The sequence below is a fragment of the Leptonychotes weddellii genome, chromosome 1 (assembly GCF_054177405.1).
Source record: "Leptonychotes weddellii isolate Sample4059 chromosome 1, ASM5417740v2, whole genome shotgun sequence".
NCBI lineage: Eukaryota > Metazoa > Chordata > Mammalia > Carnivora > Phocidae > Leptonychotes > Leptonychotes weddellii.
Genome location: NC_138369.1, coordinates 126,928,485 through 126,946,471, shown reverse-complemented (window position 1 = coordinate 126,946,471; position 17,987 = coordinate 126,928,485). Strand labels below are relative to the sequence as shown.

At 48.4% G+C, this 17,987-nt stretch overlaps 1 protein-coding gene and 2 long non-coding RNA genes across 4 annotated transcripts in view; 2 read left to right on the top strand and 1 right to left on the bottom strand.

Annotated features, from left to right (window-relative positions):
- Positions 1-4,024, top strand: part of LSG1 (large 60S subunit nuclear export GTPase 1) — a 30,740-nt gene extending 26,716 nt beyond the window's left edge. Inside the window, exons 13-14 of one of the 2 annotated variants that reach the window (XM_031021607.2) lie at positions 1,062-1,235; positions 1,759-4,024. In XM_031021607.2, coding sequence (XP_030877467.1) covers positions 1,062-1,235; positions 1,759-1,938 — 354 coding nt within the window. In that variant the 3' untranslated portion in view covers positions 1,939-4,024. The remainder of the gene's footprint in view (positions 1-1,061; positions 1,236-1,758) is intronic. The other variant, XM_031021608.2, reaches the window with a different exon arrangement.
- On the bottom strand, positions 540-14,350 carry LOC115938238 (uncharacterized). Its single transcript, XR_014148820.1, has 2 exons — positions 14,220-14,350; positions 540-1,160 (listed from the first exon to the last, which is right to left on the bottom strand). It is a non-coding gene; the product is annotated as an uncharacterized LOC115938238 (long non-coding RNA).
- On the top strand, positions 5,320-7,793 carry LOC145723600 (uncharacterized). Its single transcript, XR_014148822.1, has 2 exons — positions 5,320-5,987; positions 6,657-7,793. It is a non-coding gene; the product is annotated as an uncharacterized LOC145723600 (long non-coding RNA).
- Positions 14,351-17,987: the final 3,637 nt, after the last annotated feature.

Below are 17,987 nucleotides of genomic sequence, written 5' to 3'. Positions count from 1 at the left end.
CTGGTTCCTGTGACAGCTGTGTCCCCGCCCTCCCTGCAGCGTAGCTGGTCATCTGCCCTTCTCCCTGCGCTTCCCCTCGTGACAACAGCACTCCCAGCGAACCCAGCTGAGGGCAGTGCAAAATGTTCTCCGTGTTGTCACCTCGTTAAAAATACACAAGTCCATGAGGTGGTCATTCTCGTATTACAAATGAACACATGCTAAGTTTGGGGTTTTCCTTATCAGTAAAATAGGAATTAATAGTACCTATCTCATGAGATTGTTATGGGAAATAAATGAGAAAAATCTATGTATGTGGAGACACACACACCCCTAAGCTCAGTGCCTGATGCATAATTAACCCCCAATAGTTGTTAAGTATTAAGCTTAATTCTTTTCACAAACAAGCCTTCCGGGTCTCCAGTAATAACTGGTTATGAGGATTTGGCTTTGTTCCCCCTCCTCAGTGCCACATCAGGAGAGCTCTGGGAAGCACAGGAGTCAAATTGGGCAGCACACTCTCTTGCCTTCAGTTCAGGAAGAAAGAAGTTAATGGAATATTTGTATGGATAAATTATTTATTCATTTACCACTTGTAAAACCATGGAAGATGAGAAGATGAGTTAAAACCAACCACAGTTTATAGAGCGCTTACAGCAGGAAGCAGAAAATTTGTGCCCAGTGAGCAACCACGGCCAGCCCAACATCCCCATAGTATCATCCTGCTGTCTAGTTGTGTCCTGGTTTTTGTTTTGGAAAATATTTATCCTAAGTACAGTCATGTCAGCGTACTGAAGGACACTTTAGTAGAAATGCAAACAAGGTAAAAAGCACAGAGGAGAAAGATTTCTTTCTGGTGTGGGGGCTGTGGGCCGGCGAGGCCTCCCGAACACATTAAGGAGCACAGTCGGTGTCTTCGTTAGGGCTCTCCAGTTGTAGGTGCAGAACTCCGCTCAGCTCACATCAGAAAGCAGGAAGCTTGTCAGGGCGCCTGGCGGAGAGGTCTTCTCGGAGGACTTTTTCTTCTCGATAACACACATGGCACCTGTGATGTGCTGTTCCGCTTCTTGTTGGCTTCGTAGGGTCAACTTCTGTACTGTCATCCTCCTCCTGGAAGAGACCCTGTGACCTTTCAGCAGCAACACCAGCGACTCCTAGAGAGCCAAACAAACGGTGGCAAACTGAAAATACATCCAGGCAGAAATAAAAAAGCAACACAGATTGAAAATATAGTTGATAAAACTTTTTTTCATCAAGTAAGTTTTAAAGTTTTCCCTTACCCTCTGATCCAACACATTTTATATAGCAGTTTTGTTGAAATACCCCTTCACATAGCATAAAATTCACCCTTTTAAAGTGCAGTTCAATAATTTGTAGTATATTCAGAGTTGTGCAACTATCACCATAATTTTAGAACATTTTTTCACTCTAGAAAGAAACATTGTAGCCATTAGCAGTGACTCACTATTCCCCTCTTCCCCCCAACCCCCGCCAACCACTCGTCTACTTTGTCCTGGATAGATTGGCCTGTCCCGGACGTTTCCTATAAATAGAATTGCCCACTCTGTGGCCTTTGGTGACTGGCTTCTTTAACTTGGCATCGTGACTTCAAGGTTCATCCATGTATTATCCACACTTTTTTTTATTGCCAAATAGTATTCCATTGAATGGATAGACCACATTTTGTTTATTTATCAGTAGGTGGAATTTAGTTGTTCTTGGAGTTCTCCATAAATAATCCTGTGCTCACACCTCAAATAATGCTATCTTACTTCCTAGGAAAATGTGAGAGCTTTAACCAAAGGAGTGCAGGCTGTGATGGGCTACAAGCCTGGGAGTGGCATGGTGACCGCAGCTACTGTGAGCGCTGAGAGCAGGGCTGGGAAGGCCTGGAAAAAACATGGCAACAGAAATAAAAAAGAGAAAAGTCGTCGACTGTATAAGCACCTGGATACATGAACTTGGGCTGCAACAGAAATGGCTTCTGCGCTGTGCATCTGGAATAGAACAGGAGCTGCTCTGGCCTGTGATTGCATAGAATGGACGCTGCTCTCGTGGCACGCAGCCACACCAAACACCAGTATCCAGACAGGGGGGCTCCTTGGAGCAGCGACTCAACACAGTCATCTTGGAGCCCCAGAAACCTCGTCCTGTAGAAGGCTGAACCTAAGATGAGGGAACAAATGGTTGTATGTGTGTGTGAACAAATACGCAGATGCATACTAATTTGTAAGTTGGAGTTTGGGTTTTTTTTTTTAAAGATACTAAAATTAAATTGCCACTGACAGATGTTTTACTGGTTTATGTAGATACATTGCCATTTGGACATTTCACGTTCTTTAAACAGTTTGAGTTTTAGATGGCTTCTTTAGAGAACATTAGTTACGTTAATGACTCTCAGCCTCACATATACCCAGTACACCCCTGGTATGGCAGAAGGCATATCAGATCTTGCAGTGGGGGACTGGCGTGTGCAGTGTTCAAAAGCTTCTGGAGAGCACGGCCTTCTTGGAAAATCACCATCAACATGAGCCGCTATTACAGAGGGAAGCATGCGGTCTTCTGTAGCTAACTACAGGGATGAGAAAATGGGGAGATAATCAGCTAGTTTTTGTTTTAGGCATAGGGATCCCTGATCTCCTTGGTACTTACAACCATCAAGAATGACAAAGGCAGTTTACCTTTTATAGCGCCATTGTTTGTAATAAATACACAGTGGCTATTTTAGCCTCTCACTTTACTTTTTTTTTTTTTTTAAAGATTTTATTTATCTGAGACAGAGAGAGCACATGAGAGGGGGGAGGGTCAGAGGGAGGAGAAGCAGACTCCCTGCCGAGCAGGGAGCCCGATGCGGGACTCGATCCTGGGACTCCAGGATCACGACCTGAGCCGAAGGCAGTCGCTTAACCAACTGAGCCACCCAGGCGCCCCCCTCTCACTTTACTTTTGTCCCCCTTTTTCTGTAAGCCTCATTATTCCCTTAACTCAGTTCCTTACCTTGTTTTGTGTGATAGATATTTTTGGAAATCTAATGGAAGTTATGGATGCTTTCTCCAGAAAAATGCACATTCCCATAAGAAACACAGACCCTCAAAGTTCATCTATGAATTCACAGTTAAGCCTTGCCCTATGTGGCCATGATAAATTTAAGATATATTTGAAAATGTTTTCCACCTGGAGAATAAAAAAAGTACACTTGTTCATTTAACAAACCCCACCTCCTGTGTGGCGGGAAAGGGCACTGGAAAATGGCCACAGCAGGAGTAGGGCCTGAAGCAGGAAGGACATTAGCAGGAGCCGCCACATGGGGCCTTTGAGCGTGTGGGGAGGATTCTGGATGTTTTCTCTAAAGTACTGGATAAACCAAGGAAGGGTTTATAAATAGGTAAGGGGTTAGGGTTCTAATTCTTTAAATACTGAGTGAAAGGTTACTCCAGACCAAGGCTGAGGCAAATTGAGAGGAGGCAAAGCTAAGGAGGTTCTAAAATGGTGTTGATCCCATCTGCAACAATCTACTTCTAGTCATTCCCTTTTATCTGAGAAAAATGAGACCGTCTCGGTAAAAAAAAAGCTCATTGGTAGAGGAACAGCATTGGCATGTTAAAATATACTTTGTTCCATTTACTGAAGAACAGGCACAGTTGTGTGGGAGAAACTTCCATACTGAATGAACAAAGCATGTACTGATTTAGAATAAGTTTTGCTTTAATGATAGTGTAATAGCTAAAACATGAGACTTTACAGAAAAAGTAGGTACATATGTTTCCATGCTCTTGATTATTTTTGTAACAGTTTTATGGAGATTCATATACCATGCAAAATCACCAATTTAAAGTATACAGTGCAGTGGTTCTTAGTATATTCAGAGTTGTGTAACTATCACTGTAATCAATTCTACATTATTGTCACAAAAAGAGGCCCAGGACCCTTTAGCTATTGGCTCCCAATCCTCTCACCCCCCTAGCCCCAAGCAACCACTAATCTGCTTTATATATGGACTTGCCTCTTCTGTACATTCAAATAAATGGAATCATAAGCTGTGTGACCTGTGACTGGCTTTCACTTAGCCTGACGTCTTCAAGGTTCATGTATTCTAACATCTCTCCATACTTCATTGCTTTTTATTACCAAATAATACATTCCATCGAATGTATATACCACATTTTGTTTATTTCATTTATCTGTTAAAAGACATTTGGGTTTCCAGGGGCACCTGGGTGGCTCAGTCAGTTAAACATCTGACTTCAGCTCAGCTCAGCTCATGATCCTGGGGTCCTGGGGTCCTAGGGTCCTGCGATCCAGCTCCACCTCGTGCTCCGCGCTCAGCAGGGAGTCTGCTTCTCCCTCTCCTTCTGCAGCTACCCCCACTTGTGCACTCTCTTTCAAATAAAATCATTTAAAAAGACATTTGGGTTTCCACTTTCTATTATAAATAATGCTGCTGTGAACATTTGTGTGCAAGTTTTTGTGTGGACACAGGTTTTTTAATCAGGTATATATCTAGGAGTGGAACTGCAATATATTTAACCTTTTGAGCAGCTACCAGACTTTTTCAGAATGGCTGCACCATTTTACATTTCCCATCAACAGGTTCTAATTTCTCCATATCCTTTTTTTTTTTTTTTTAAGATTTTATTTATTTGAGAGATAGCACAAGTGGGAGCAGCAGAGGGAGAGGAAGAAGCAGGCTCCCCGCTGAGCAAGGAGCCCGATGCGGGGCTCCATCCCAGGACCCTGGGATCATGACCTGAGCCGAAGGCAGTCGCTTAACCAACTGAGCCACCCAGGCGCCCCCCATTTCTCCATATCCTTGTCAACACTTGTTACTATCTGTCTTTTTATGTCTTGGCCATCCCAGTGGGTACAAAGTGGTATCTCATGGTTTTGACTTGCATTCCCTTAACGACTAATGATGTTGATTGAGCATCTTCTCATATGCTTACTGGCCACTTGTATATCATCTTTGGAAGAATGTCAATTAAGAGATCCTTTGCCTATTCTTTAATTGAGTTATCTTGTTACTGAGTTACAAAAGTCCTTTGTACATTGTATGTACAAGTCCCTTATCAGATCTGTCATTTGCAAATGTTTTCTGCCATTCAGTGGGGTGTCTTCATTTTCTTACAGTGTCCCTTGGAGCACAGTTTTAATTTTGATGAAGTCCAAATATATCCATTTTTTCTTTGGTTGCTTGTGTTTTTGGTGTTAAATTTAAGAAACTATTCACAAGGGGCGCCTGGGTGGCTCAGTTGGTTAAGCGACTGCCTTCGGCTCAGGTCATGGTCCTGGAGTCCCGGGATCGAGTCCCGCATCGGGCTCCCTGCTCAGCAGGGAGTCTGCTTCTCCCTCTGACCCTCCTCCCTCTCATGCTCTCTGTCTCTCATTCTCTCTCTCCCAAATAAATAAAAATCTTAAAAAAAAAAAGAAAAAAGAAACTATTCACAAATCCAAGGTTACTAAGATTTACCCCCTGTGTTCTTACTAAGAGTTTTATAGTTTTAGCTCATAGATTTACGTCTGTGGTCCATTTTGGGTTACTGTATATGGTGTGAGGTAGTTGGACCAACTTCATTCTTTACATATGGTATCCAGTAGTCCCAACACCATTTGTTGAAAAAACTAGTGTTTACCCATTGAATTGTTTTGGCACCCTTGTCAAGAATTGAACATAAATGTGTGCGGGCTTATTTCTGGATGTATACCTTTGGTATTTAATTTTTGTGAATGTGGAACAATTGTGAAGAGCATCTGACTCAATTTTCTAGCAAGTATTACTGTAAGAGATGTCTTTGTGGATGCCCCACACCACTCCATATCCCTTAGCCCACTATGAGTTCACCTGCAGCCCCAGTGGACAGTTCCTGTGCAAGTCTTTCCACCACCAAAGCCCTGTATTCCTTTCTCCTGCCCCACAGGAGCCTGCTCAGCCTGCACACAGGGCAATCTAGAAGGGCTGGGGATGTAACACCCCCAGAGCAACCGCCAACTGGTAAAGAACGGGCTGGTTGGTAAGTGCCCCGGCTTCCGTATCACTCGGTGCGTACATTGTACGTGTGCCTCACTGCACCCTCAGAGGGATTGAGCCCCACTTGCCCACAGTGAACATCACCTCACTAACTCACCTGTGGCCTTTCTCCCTCCCCTCACTTTCTCCACTCCCTCACTTCTGCTTCATTGGATTGCCTCCCAAATAAACTAAGCCTAAGGGGTGCTGGGTGGCTCAGTCAGTTAAGCGTCCAACTCTCGATCTCAGCTCAAGTTGTGAGCTCAAGCCCCATGTTGGGCTCCACTTTAAGTCTGGAGCCTACTTAAGAAAATTAACTAAACCTAAGTCCTCTGCTTAGAGTCTGAAAAACCAAAACTAGGACACCCTGAAAGGGGGCTTTCTAGTTTCACCTTTGCTTCTGCCCAGAATGGGTGTCTTGTGAAGCATCCTTTCAATTTTTTTAGGTATCCTCACCCTTGTAGCAGTTAGTACTTTAGACTAAATAAATTCCAGTCATTAGCATTATCACTTTATGGTTTTGAATTTTTTCCCAGCATTTTATTACAAGAAATGTACTGTCCTTTTAAAGTAGAACCTGGTACACATCTGTCATCTGTTTACTTTTTGGGAAACTAGAAGGAAGTTAAGGTTTTGGTCAAGATATCAATAGCAACATATGCTTTCTTCGTAGGTAAACTGGAAAATATGGCAGCAAGCCAGAAATCTGTTTAATGCCATCCCTCTAACGTCTTTGTGGAGAAGTGAGGAAAAATCATTCAAAATATCCACCCTTAACCATTTGTTGTCTGTCGTGTTCATCATACTATTGACCAGTTGAGGGTGAAGAGGGCCCTGGAGAAAGGAAAGATTTTGCTTTCAAAAGACTCTGATATGAAGGGAAAACAATTTTGAGCAATCTAAAAGTGAAAGGCATTATGTAAGTGAAAAGTGCCCAGTACACAGTAGACTCTGAATACATCTTTTAAATGTTATATTGAAGTGTGATATGTATACAGAAAGCACACAGTCGTAAGAGTATAGATAGCTGACTTTTCACAACACATTGATGCAACCAGCACCTTGATTAAGACACAGAAGGGTCGGGGCACCTGGGTGGCTCAGTTGGTTAAGTGTCTGCCTTCGGCTCAGGTCTATGGTTCCAGGGTCCTGGGATCGAGTCCCACATCGGGCTCCCAGCTCTCCTCTGCTTGCAGTTCCCCCTGCTTGTGTTCTCTCTGTCAAATAAATAAAATCTTTAAAAAAAAGACACAGAAGGGTCAACATTCCGTGCTTCCTTTCAGCCACAAACTGACCTTCCCAAGAGTAACCGCTATTCTGACCTTTTCACCAGATTTTGTATGATACATACACAGTATACATTGTGTACTCATGTATCTGGCTTCTTTAATCCAACATTGTGAGATTCGTCCATAGTCTTACATATGATAAATAATAAATCGTCATTGCTCTAGGGTAGTTTATGGTTCTATTATTGATGGACATGTAGATGTTTTTGCAGGTTTGTTTTTTTTTTAATTTTTAATTAACTATTTTCTAGAACAGTGTTTGGCTCGCAGCAATATTAAGCAGTTAAGTACAGAGTTCCCATATTCGCCAGTCCCCACATATGCACAGCCTCCCCCACCCTGAACACCCCGCACCACAGTGGTGCATCTGTTAACAGTGAACCTACACAGATACATCATTATTCTCCAAAGGGTTTTGATTTTTAAAAGTTGTGCTGCTATAGATGTTGTAATATGGGGGTCGTCAAATAGAACTTTCTGGCTACAGTGCAAATAAATGTTCTATAATCTGTGCTATCCTATAGGTAACTACAGCCAGATGTGACTATTAGGCACTTAAACTGTGACTAGTAACAACTTCAGAAGTTAATTGATAACAGTAATGACTTTTAACTCTTGCCTGACCCAACAATCAAAGGTTTCAGAATTTTTTCAGGAGAGTGGGGGAAGAAAGGGGTGGGTTTCATATTTATAATTTGTACATCTTGGCTACTTCTAAAGTAGGTAACTAAGAGTTGCAAATATTCAAGTACTGAATTCTATTTAGTTGGCTCTTTAAAAGGTGAGTAACCAGGGCGCCTGGGTGGCTGTCATTAAGCGTCTGCCTTCGCCTTGGGTCATGATCCCAGGGTCCTGGAGATCGAGCCCCGCATCGGACTCCCTGCTCGGCGGGAAGCCTGCTTCTCCCTCTCCCACTCCCCCTGCTTGTGTTCCCTCTCTAGCTAGCTGTCTCTCTCTGTCAAATAAATAAGTAAAATCTTTAGAAAAATAAATAAATTGATTAATTAATTAGTTAAATAAAAGGTGAGTAACCTGGGGCCCCTGGCTGGCTCAGTCGGTAGAGCATGCGACTTGATTCTCAGTGCATGAGTTTGAGCCCTACGTTGGGGGTAGAGATTACTTAAAAAATTTCCTTAATGTAATGTTTCAACATCTATGAGTTCCATTAGCCCTTGCCTAGCTTCTGAGCATTGTGAAGTAAGTGACTTTCAGCAATAGGGTGTTATTAATGAAGAACTTGAGGGGGAACCAAAAGTAGAATTTTCACAAGACCAAACAGTGAGTTGACAATGGAGGTTAAAGAAGAACCAAGGACCCTGACAGTCCTACCACCTGCTTCTCTCATGACAGTCCAGCATGTCCACAGTGGGCCTGATTCAGATTTGGAAATGCCATTATTTCAAAATGCATCCTCTGAGAATTGATTGCTATGTTGCTAGCAGGTAAATCCAACTGGCAGAGAGCCTTTTTTAATGTTGCTGTTTGAGTAGCAGCCACAAGCCCTTCCTCTAAATAAAACATCCTACAGGGACACTGGCAGGGGGCAGCAGGTCCTCAGAAGGGAAGCGACTGAGCTGCCGGCCTGTCCCCCCAAGGAGACTGGCACTTCCAGCTGCGCCGGCCGCCGGCTCCTGCAGGACAGTCCCGGCTGCCACAGCCCTTCCTTGTCCAGGACAAAGCCTGTGGGCTCAGTGCCCCTGCCAACAGGAAATGCCGCAGAGGGAGGACCTGTGTGACGGTCCTCTTGTTAGCTTTTCTTTTCGGCAAACTCTGGACCGTGGCCAAAGGAACATTAGCTTTAGCTTCTGGGTGGGGCAGCTGCCGGGCCTCCAGGAGCCTGGTGAAGGAACTGATTCACTTCCTGAGGGCCGACTGTGTGAAAGGCCCTGTGGAAGGTCCTGGCAGAATTTGGGAGAGGTCCTCACAGCAGGAAGGGCGTAGGTTCACCTATATAACCCTGTGTTCCCGACCGGATGAAGTCCCGCTTCCCTGATGACTGGGTGGCGCGGCCTGCTCTCCTGCCCGTCTCCTCCCTTGCTGCAGGACCTCTCCTGCTGGGCTTCGGCTTTTGCTCGTGCCACGCTAGTGCCAAAAGCAAGCTTACCCGCCCAAGCCCCGCTTGCGGGTTTCCTAAAAGCCCTTCCAACACACCCGCACGCACGATGGTGGGGGCACTGAAGCATCGTAAACATGCTCTTACTACAGTACATATCACGTCGGTCCAGGGCGCCTGCGTGGCTCAGTCGTTAAGCATCTGCCTTCGGCTCAGGTCATGATCCCGGGGTCCTGGCATCGAGCCCCGCATCGGGCTCCCTGCTCGGCGGGAAGCCTGCTTCTCCCTCTCCTGCTGCTGCTTCCCCTACTTGTGCTCTCTCTCCCTTTCTCTTGCTCTGTCAAATAAATAAAATCTTTAATAATTAAATATCAACTGACTGGGTGGTGCAGTCAGTTGAGCATACAACTCTTGGTTTCAGCTCAGGTCATGACCTTGGGGTCCTGGGATTGAGCCCCGAACTGGGCAATGCACTCATTGGGGAGTCTGCTTGAGACTCTCCCTCTCTCTCTGCCCCTCCCACTCGTGTTTCTCTCTCTTTCTCTATAAAATAGATAAATCTTTTTTTTTTAAATACATTCATGGGGCACCTGAGTGGCTCAGTCGGTTAAGCGCCTGCCTTCGGCTCAGGTCATGATCCCAGGGTCCTGGGATCGAGCCCCGCATCAAGGCTCCCTGCTCAGCAGCAAGTCTGCTTCTCCCTCTGCCTGCCGCTCTGCCTATCTGTGCTCTCTCTCTCTCTCTGTCAAGTAAATAAATAAAATCCTAAAAAAAGAAATCCATTTGTTCAGTAACTATTTTCCTTATTACGTGCTAGGCACTGAGTCAGGTGCTGGGGATACAGATAGGAACTAGACAGCCCTGGCTGAAGATGCTGCAGCCTGGCAGAAAGACAGCACTCATCCCGCTCTGAAGGGTGTGCTAGCTGAGGAGGAGTATAGGCCCAGTGCCCCTCCAGGACCAGGACACAGAGCAGCCTGGGCAGGGAGGACTGCTTCAGGAGGCTCCAAAGCCCACATTCTTCCCATTGCATTTTCCTATGAGCCAACATGTCCAGGGACTGGCATGAGCTCCCCACAACCGGTCCGCCCCCACTGAGGGCCATCTCCACAAGCCCGCATTTCTCATAAGAATCTCACAGGAAGCTTGTGGGAAGGCAGTGTCGTAGGCTGACTAATGGCCCCCCAAAATACCAGCTCATAATCCCTGGAACCTTATATGGGAAACGAGTCCACACATGTGATTCGGTTAAGGATCTTGAGATGGGGGGTGTAACGTGGATGATCTGAGCAGGTCACAAATGCAATCTTTATAGGAAAGAGACAGGGAGATCGGACACAAGACGAGGCCAGCGTGAGCACGGAGGGAGAGACGGAGTTAAGTGATGAGGCCTCAAGCAAGGAGCGCTGGCAGCCACCAGACAGGGGATGAAGCGAGACAATGAATGGATTCCCCTTCTAGAGTCCCCTTGATTGTGGTCCAGGGAACCTGCTTTCAGAACCAGGAGGGAATGTATTTCTGCTATTTTAAGCCACTAAGTTTATGCTCATCTGTTAGAGCAGGCACAGGAAATGATGAATCGGTGCAGATTCCAAGCACACGTGCCCAGAGAGCTGGATTCAGCAGGGACGCTTTCTGACAGGCCGGCTGAGTGATCCCCACACCCCGTCTATGCACCGCACCGCCCCCAGTGTTTTGGGAGGGGACTCAGGGCTTAACCCCTTAAATGAGGGGTTTTTTTTAAGATTTTAAGATTCTATTTGTTTATTTGAGATAGAGCGAGAGTGAGAGAGAGAGCACAAGCAGGCGGAAGCAGGCTTTCCACTGAGCAGGGAGTCCAATACTTGATCCCAGGACCCCGGGATCATGACCCGAGCGGAAGGCAGACGCTTAACCGAATGAGCCACCCAAGTGCCCCTTACATGAGGGGTTTTTTGTCTGGGTTCTCGACTTCCACAAAATCTATAGTTGCATTTCAGGACTTCCACAAATTCCTTAAGATTATATGAACAACTGCGTGGGTGTGCACACACGTTCCTAATTTTTAGGGTTGAGGTTTTCTCCAAATTCTCAAAGAGTTCACTGGAAAGGCTGAGAACTAACCACTCTAAGGAAAAACTGCTGAGGTGTGTAAACCTGGTCCAGGGTGGGGTGGGGAGGAATGAAGCAATTTGTTCAACTGGGCCCAGCCTCCAAGGGCTTATACTGAGCCTGAGGGACAGGGAAGTCCTAATAAGAAGCAAATCAAATTAAATTCTGGCATCTTCAAGCCTCAACAAAGCAGAGCATAAGGTAGCTGTGCCCTACGGGAACCTTGTGAGAGGACACAGGCAGGGTCTGTCCTCGTTTTAGCGACATAGTTCATGGAATGGATTCTCTTTTGGGAACAGTAGGTAGGCCATGTCACCAGAGGAACCCAGGATCCAAGCAATCACAGGTCAGTATCCACAGGTGTGCCCGAAGAACCCACAAAGAACCATCAGGCAGGGCCATCAGACTGTGGGTATTTGTTTATGTCTATGAGAAACCTGGCTACTGTATTTTTTCCTTTTATTTATTTTTTTAAGATTTTATGTATTTGAGAAAAAGTGAGAGAGATTTTTTCCTTTTAATTTAACCTTTTAATCTTGCCTTAGTTGGTGTTCATTTTATATCACTTTATCTTAATCATTTCCATATTTTAATTTTGGCCCCTTCTTTTGAATAACATATTTTCATTTTGCTTTTGCTTGTTCTATTGCTTGTTTGATGTCTCTCTCTCCTACTGGACCGTAAGCTCCATGAACGTAGAGACTTGTCTGTTTTTCTCAAAAACATGTCCTCAGAGGCGCCTGGGTGGCCAGTTAGTTAAGCACCTGCCTTCGGCACAGGTCATGATCTCAGGGTCCTGGGATGGAGCCTGGTGTCTGGCTCCCTGCTCAGGGGGAGTCTGCTTCTCCCTCTGCCCCTCCCCACTCCCCCCCAAACCCGCTCATGCCCTCTCTCACACTCTTTCTCTCTCAAATAAATAAAATAAAATCTTTTAAAACAACAACAAAAAAACCCCATCCTCAGCTCCTAGCCTGAAGATGTCTGACAAATGGTGTTTCATTTCTCCTGTGAGTGGTCATAACTTTAAATATAAAGTAATGTAGCCACTTTGGAAAACAGTCTGGCAGTTCCTCAAAACCTCAAACACAGTTACCAGGAGCCCCAGCAATTCCACTCCTAGGGACATGCCCAAGAGAACTGAAAACCTCTGTCCACAGAACCTTTTACACAAATGTTCACAGCAGCATTATTCATAAGAACCAAAACGTGCAAACAACCCAAGTGTCCGCCAACTGATGAATGGAGAAATAAAATGTGATATATCCACACAATGGAATATTATTCAACCATAAAAAGAAAGGAAGTTCTGACACACTCTACAGCATGGATGAACCTTAAAAACACTATGCTGAGTGAAAGAAGTCACAAAAGCTCACTTATTGGATGGGACTGCCTTTAGATAGAATTTCCAGAAGAGGAATGCCTGGGTGGCTCAGTCGGTTAAGCATCTGCCTTCGGCTCAGGTCACCATCCCAGACTCCTGGGATCGAGCCCCGCATCAGGCTTCTCGCTCAGCCGGGAGCCTGCTTCTCCCTCTGCCTGCCCCTCCCCTGGCTTGTGTGCTCTCTCTCTCACAAATAAATAAATAAAATCTTTAAATAAATAAATAATAGAATTTCCAGAACAGACAAACCCGTAGAGACAGCAGGTAGATTTGGGGTTGCCTAAGGCTGCCAGTGTGGAGGGGAAAGTAATTGCTAATGAGTACTGGCTTCCTGGCAAGTGAGGAAAATGTTGTTAAATTAGATAGCGGTGGTGGTTGCACGACTATGTGGATACACTAACAACCACTGAATTGTACACTTTAGCAGGTGAATTTTATGGTATAGGAATGAGATCTCCATAAAGCTGCTATTTTTAAAAACGAAAAAACCAAAGTGATACGGTGACCTGTTCTTTAAGCAAACTTACTAAAATCAACAAGGAAATTTTAAAATGGTAATAGCTTGTTTTCAAGAGGAGCTCTGTGTACCAGCATCGTGTGGCAATGTGGCAGGATGGGACAGCAGGATGGCCAAGACCACCCGCCTCCTCGGCTCGCTGGGCACCTTCTAGGGTGACTTCTGGAAGTCTGGCTTGGGCGACTCCGTGGGGGGTAGGGGTGGGGGGTCGCTGACGGCTTCCGACAATGGAGACGAGATGCGGGGGTGGCGGGGGGGGGGGGATGAGGGGGGTTGTGTCCTCCTGCCCGGCCTCCCACCGCACCCTTTCTTTTGTACCCTCAGAAGGCTCAGACCGCCCGCTCACCCCCAGGATCCCCAGCACCCAAGGGCTGCGCCAGGCACGAAGTAGGTGTATCGCTCGGTTCAGAAAATGGGGTGCTTAATGAGCGAAGTGCCTTGTACCGTAGCCCCCGGTTCACGGTATTCGGCTCTGGCCGCCAGGTCGCGGGGTGGGGGGCCGCAAGGGGTCCGGGAGCGGCGCCGCCGCGGCTGTCGGGGGGCGGGGGCCGCAGCCTTTGTGCGGAGGCCGCTGCCCGCTCCCGCCGCTGGGGGGCGGCCTCTGGCCCGCCGACCCCCGACAATAGCGCGCCGGGTGGGGAGGCGCGCGGTGCCGGAAACTTTTCCCTCGCGCCGCCGCCGCTGCCAGCGCCCATCTCCGGGCCGCGGCCGTGCGCTCTGCCGGGGCCGCCGCCGCCGCGGGGGCACCGGGCCGGGGGAAGGGGGCGCGGGGCGGCAGCGCGGGCGGGCGGCGCCCGGGCCCCGCCACGCGGGAGGCTGGGGCCCGGGCCGGGCGGAGCCGGAGAGCCATGGGGGAGGCTGCCAGCCCCGCGCCCGCGCCCGCGCTCTGGGACTGGGACTACCTGGACCGCTGCTTCGCCCGCCACCGCGTCTGCATCTCCTTCGGCCTGTGGATCTGCGCCTCCTCCTGCTGGATCGCCGCCCACACGCTGTAATGGGGTCGGGACCGGGCGGCGCGGGGTGGGGGCCGGATCGGCCGCGGGGGGCGCGGGGCTAGCCCCACACCCCCGCCGCCAACTCCCTCCTGGAAACCTGGGAGGAAGGGGGCAGAGAGGGAGGAGGCAGGAGGCAGCGCAGCTCCGCGATCGAAAGGAGCCTTCGGCTGCGGACTGAAGTCGGGACTTCTTTCCGGATTCCGCGCACGGGAGGCTGGCTGGGGGCCAGCAGGAGGAGGCCGGGTGGTGCAGTGGCGTGGGGCCGGGGACGGCAGCCGCCAGTCCTGCCTGGGGTCTATTGTCAGCCCTTCCCCGCCGACTGGCGGTGTGAGCTGGGCAAGCTTAAAACCTCTGAGCCTCATTTTCCTCACCTAGATGGGGATGGTAACTCATGGGTCGGATGGCAGGATTAACTGAGTTAGTCCCTGTAAAGCTCTTAGTGTGTGCTCATTAAACATCCTTATTATTGTTCCCGCGCCACCACCACCATCTGGCAGAGGGCAAGGACCTAGGACAAGGCTCTCGGTGTTTCTGGCCTCCCTTTACCCAAGGCCCTCTGATCAGCCATGGGGACTGGCGATGATCCGACTCTGGCCACAGTGGTCACCGTCACCTGGGTCCTAAGCTGGCTGAAGCCTGGTTAAAGACGGCCTCCAGGTCTTCGGCCACCCCTGTCCCAAGCTGGTGCAACGCAAGTATTCCCCGGCAGAGGAGAAAGGACCAGCAACCCTGGGGGGGGGGGGGGGCTGGCACTGGCTCATCGTAGGCACTCCGTGGACATTGCACTCCCTCGTGTGATATTGCTGCAGACATTTGGCAGCCCCGGTACTCAGTCACTGGAATGCAAATAAAAAGACCCTTAGAACATTTACTGTGGGCCCAGTGTTGCATTTATTAACTCATTTCATCCCTGCCACAGCCCCATGAGGGAGGGACTGTTACTACTCCCATGAACTCATGAGGAAGCTGGAGGTTCTGACAGGTGAACTAACTTGCCTGAGTGAATGGAAAGAACTGAACCCCCAGACCCGTATAGAAAGGGGCAGACTTGTGAGGACTAAACTGTCCAGTGGACACTAAGGAGGCACTCTCCGTGCGTTATTAGGCATTTCCTGACCTGGAAACTCGAGTTGGGAGAGGTTGGGTAAGTCCCCCGAGAATGCCCAGCTGGTCAGTCCGAGGGCAGAGGCTCTGCTTTTTCAGCCCACCTCAGGTCTGCACACCCATTGTTTTCAGGACATTGCCCTCCTTGAGCCCCTCCCCACCTTGTCTTCAGGGAATGTATGTCCTCCAAGCTGTGTGTGGCCTGGGGTAGGGTCAGCCCAGGATCCCCCTCCCCTGAGGGCTGGGGAGCAAAGCCTCCACATGCAAAGCCAGAGGGTCTGCCATGAACTCACCTAGTCACCATAGGCCTCACTTTTCTCGGCTCTCCAGTGTGAGGGTTGAAATCAACTATTTCTAATCTGAGTCGAGAGAGTCTCTAGAGTCTTCGCTGTTAGGCTTTGAATTGGTGTCAGGAGCCCAGGGCCCAAATGAAAGGTTTCTGTTCTCACTGTGAGCTTGGGGCTTCGTCTGGCAGATCAGGAAATGTGGGAACCCAGCAGCCTTCCCTCCTCCTCCATTGTGCCCCAGGGCGGGCCCTCAGAACCAGCCAAACAGTCCTAACGACGACATGGAGTGAGTACCACCTTGTGGTTGAAGAAAATGAAACAAGAGCTGCAACGGTGCCTCAGTTTCTCCATAAAATGTAGCACGGAAACATCTAGAACAAAGTGTTTCTAAGAGATCTCTGAGCCCTTCCAGGCTGTTGTGCCTTTCTGTGCTTGTTCCAGGGGAGTGGGGCAGGGCAGGAGAAGGGGAATGAGGGAGGGAAGTCAGGCCCCTCCCCAGGGGCCTGTAGGGAGAGGTCAGCCCAAAGTGCCATGGCATCTTTGAGAAGTCTTGCTCGCTGTGTGTGTGTAAAGAACATGCTTAATCTGGGCAAGGGCTGGTGGAAGCCAGGCCACCCCCCTGCACGTACGGCTTTGAAGGATTTCACGTGAATTTGAAAGAATCAAGTTGCCTTTTTCATTTAGGCAATTATTTTTATAACCCGCACGTTTCCTTTCAATAATCAAACCTGACAGCTAGTTTGCCAGCACTGAGTAGTAGGTCATGAACTTGAGTTGGCCTGATTTGTGGGAGGGAAGAAATTCCTCTTCATTAGAGAGGCAGGTCTGGCTCGTGCCGTGGGCTCGTGCTGCGGTCTTTGATCCTTGATTTTCCCATCTGTAAACCAAGTTCAAAAATACCCGCCGAATCCCTGGGGGGAGAGAGTGCTTCACAGGGACACAAAGTCACAATTGCCCTTTTCAGACACCTGCTCTGGGAACCCCCTCATGGCTCTGGTGTTCTGTCCATACCCACCAAGCCCCCTGTCTGTCACCACAGGCTTCTCTATCTGAGATGTGCAAAGAGATGCGGACGGGACCAGTCAGTGCTGTGTGCTGCGTGCTGCCTCCTGACCAGCCTCTGTGACACCATCGGGGCCATTCTGGCCAGACAGCTCACCATCCAGGTGCGTCGGGCCCACAGGTGACAGTGGCTTCTGTCCGGTTCCATCACCGTCAAGGTGCGGTTTCGCCTCATGTCTGTGCTCTTGTTGGTGTTTCTGCCCCCATCCGGTGCTCCTGCCCTGAGAGCCCCATGGCTCACTTCTCATCTCCTTCGGGGCTTTGCTCACAGGTCAGCTTCTCGGTGAGGCCTCCCCTGAGCACTCACGTGAAGCCGTGCCCCACCTCTACCGCAGGGGCTCCAGACCCCTTCACCCTGCTCTGTTTTTTCCCATAGCTGACGCCCCTGATACACCGTCTGTTTTCCTTACTTACGCTATTGCTTCTGGTCTGTTAACCCCTACTAGAGGCTCAGCTCCCCAGGGGCAAGACTTTGTATTCACTACCTTATCCCCATGACTTCAAACAGCAGCTGGGACAGAGTAGATGCTCAATAAATAGTGATGGTTGTGGTGATTGTTTTTAGAGCCTGGAGGCCAGCCCCAGCTCAACAGGGCTGGCTGAATGCTTTCCCAAGTGGTGATGCAGGCTCTGGGGCAAATGAGAAACAGTGTTAAGCTTTCCCAAGGTCTAGGCCCTCAAACCTGTGGAGAAGGGGCCTATCCCAAGGGCGTATGCACTGCAAAGGCACCTCGTGGGGCAGCCCCACCCAGGTGGGTGTGACGGGAGGAGGCAGCCTCGTGGCTACAACACACACTGGGAGAGTTCGAGACCCTTCTTTGAATAATACTGTCTCACAAACAAACCACCTTTCATTTTGGGTGCCCATTCTCATTAGCTGATGGAAAATAGTGACACCCAGCTCCATCCCGGTAATAATAGCTGATGTTTATTAAATACTTCACTATGGGGGCGCTTGGGTGGCTCAGTCGTTAAGCGCCTGCCTTCCACCCAGGTCATGATCTCAGGGTCTTGGGATCGAGCCCCGCATCAGGCTCCCTGCTCAGTGGGGAGTCTGCTTCTCCCTCTGCCCCTCCCCCCAACTCATGTGCACCCCCTCTCTCTCAAATAAATAAATAAAATATTATTTTAAAAATAAATAAATACACAAACAATGAATCATGGAACACTTCATCTAAAACTAATGATGTAATGTATGGGGATTAACATAAGAATAAAAAAA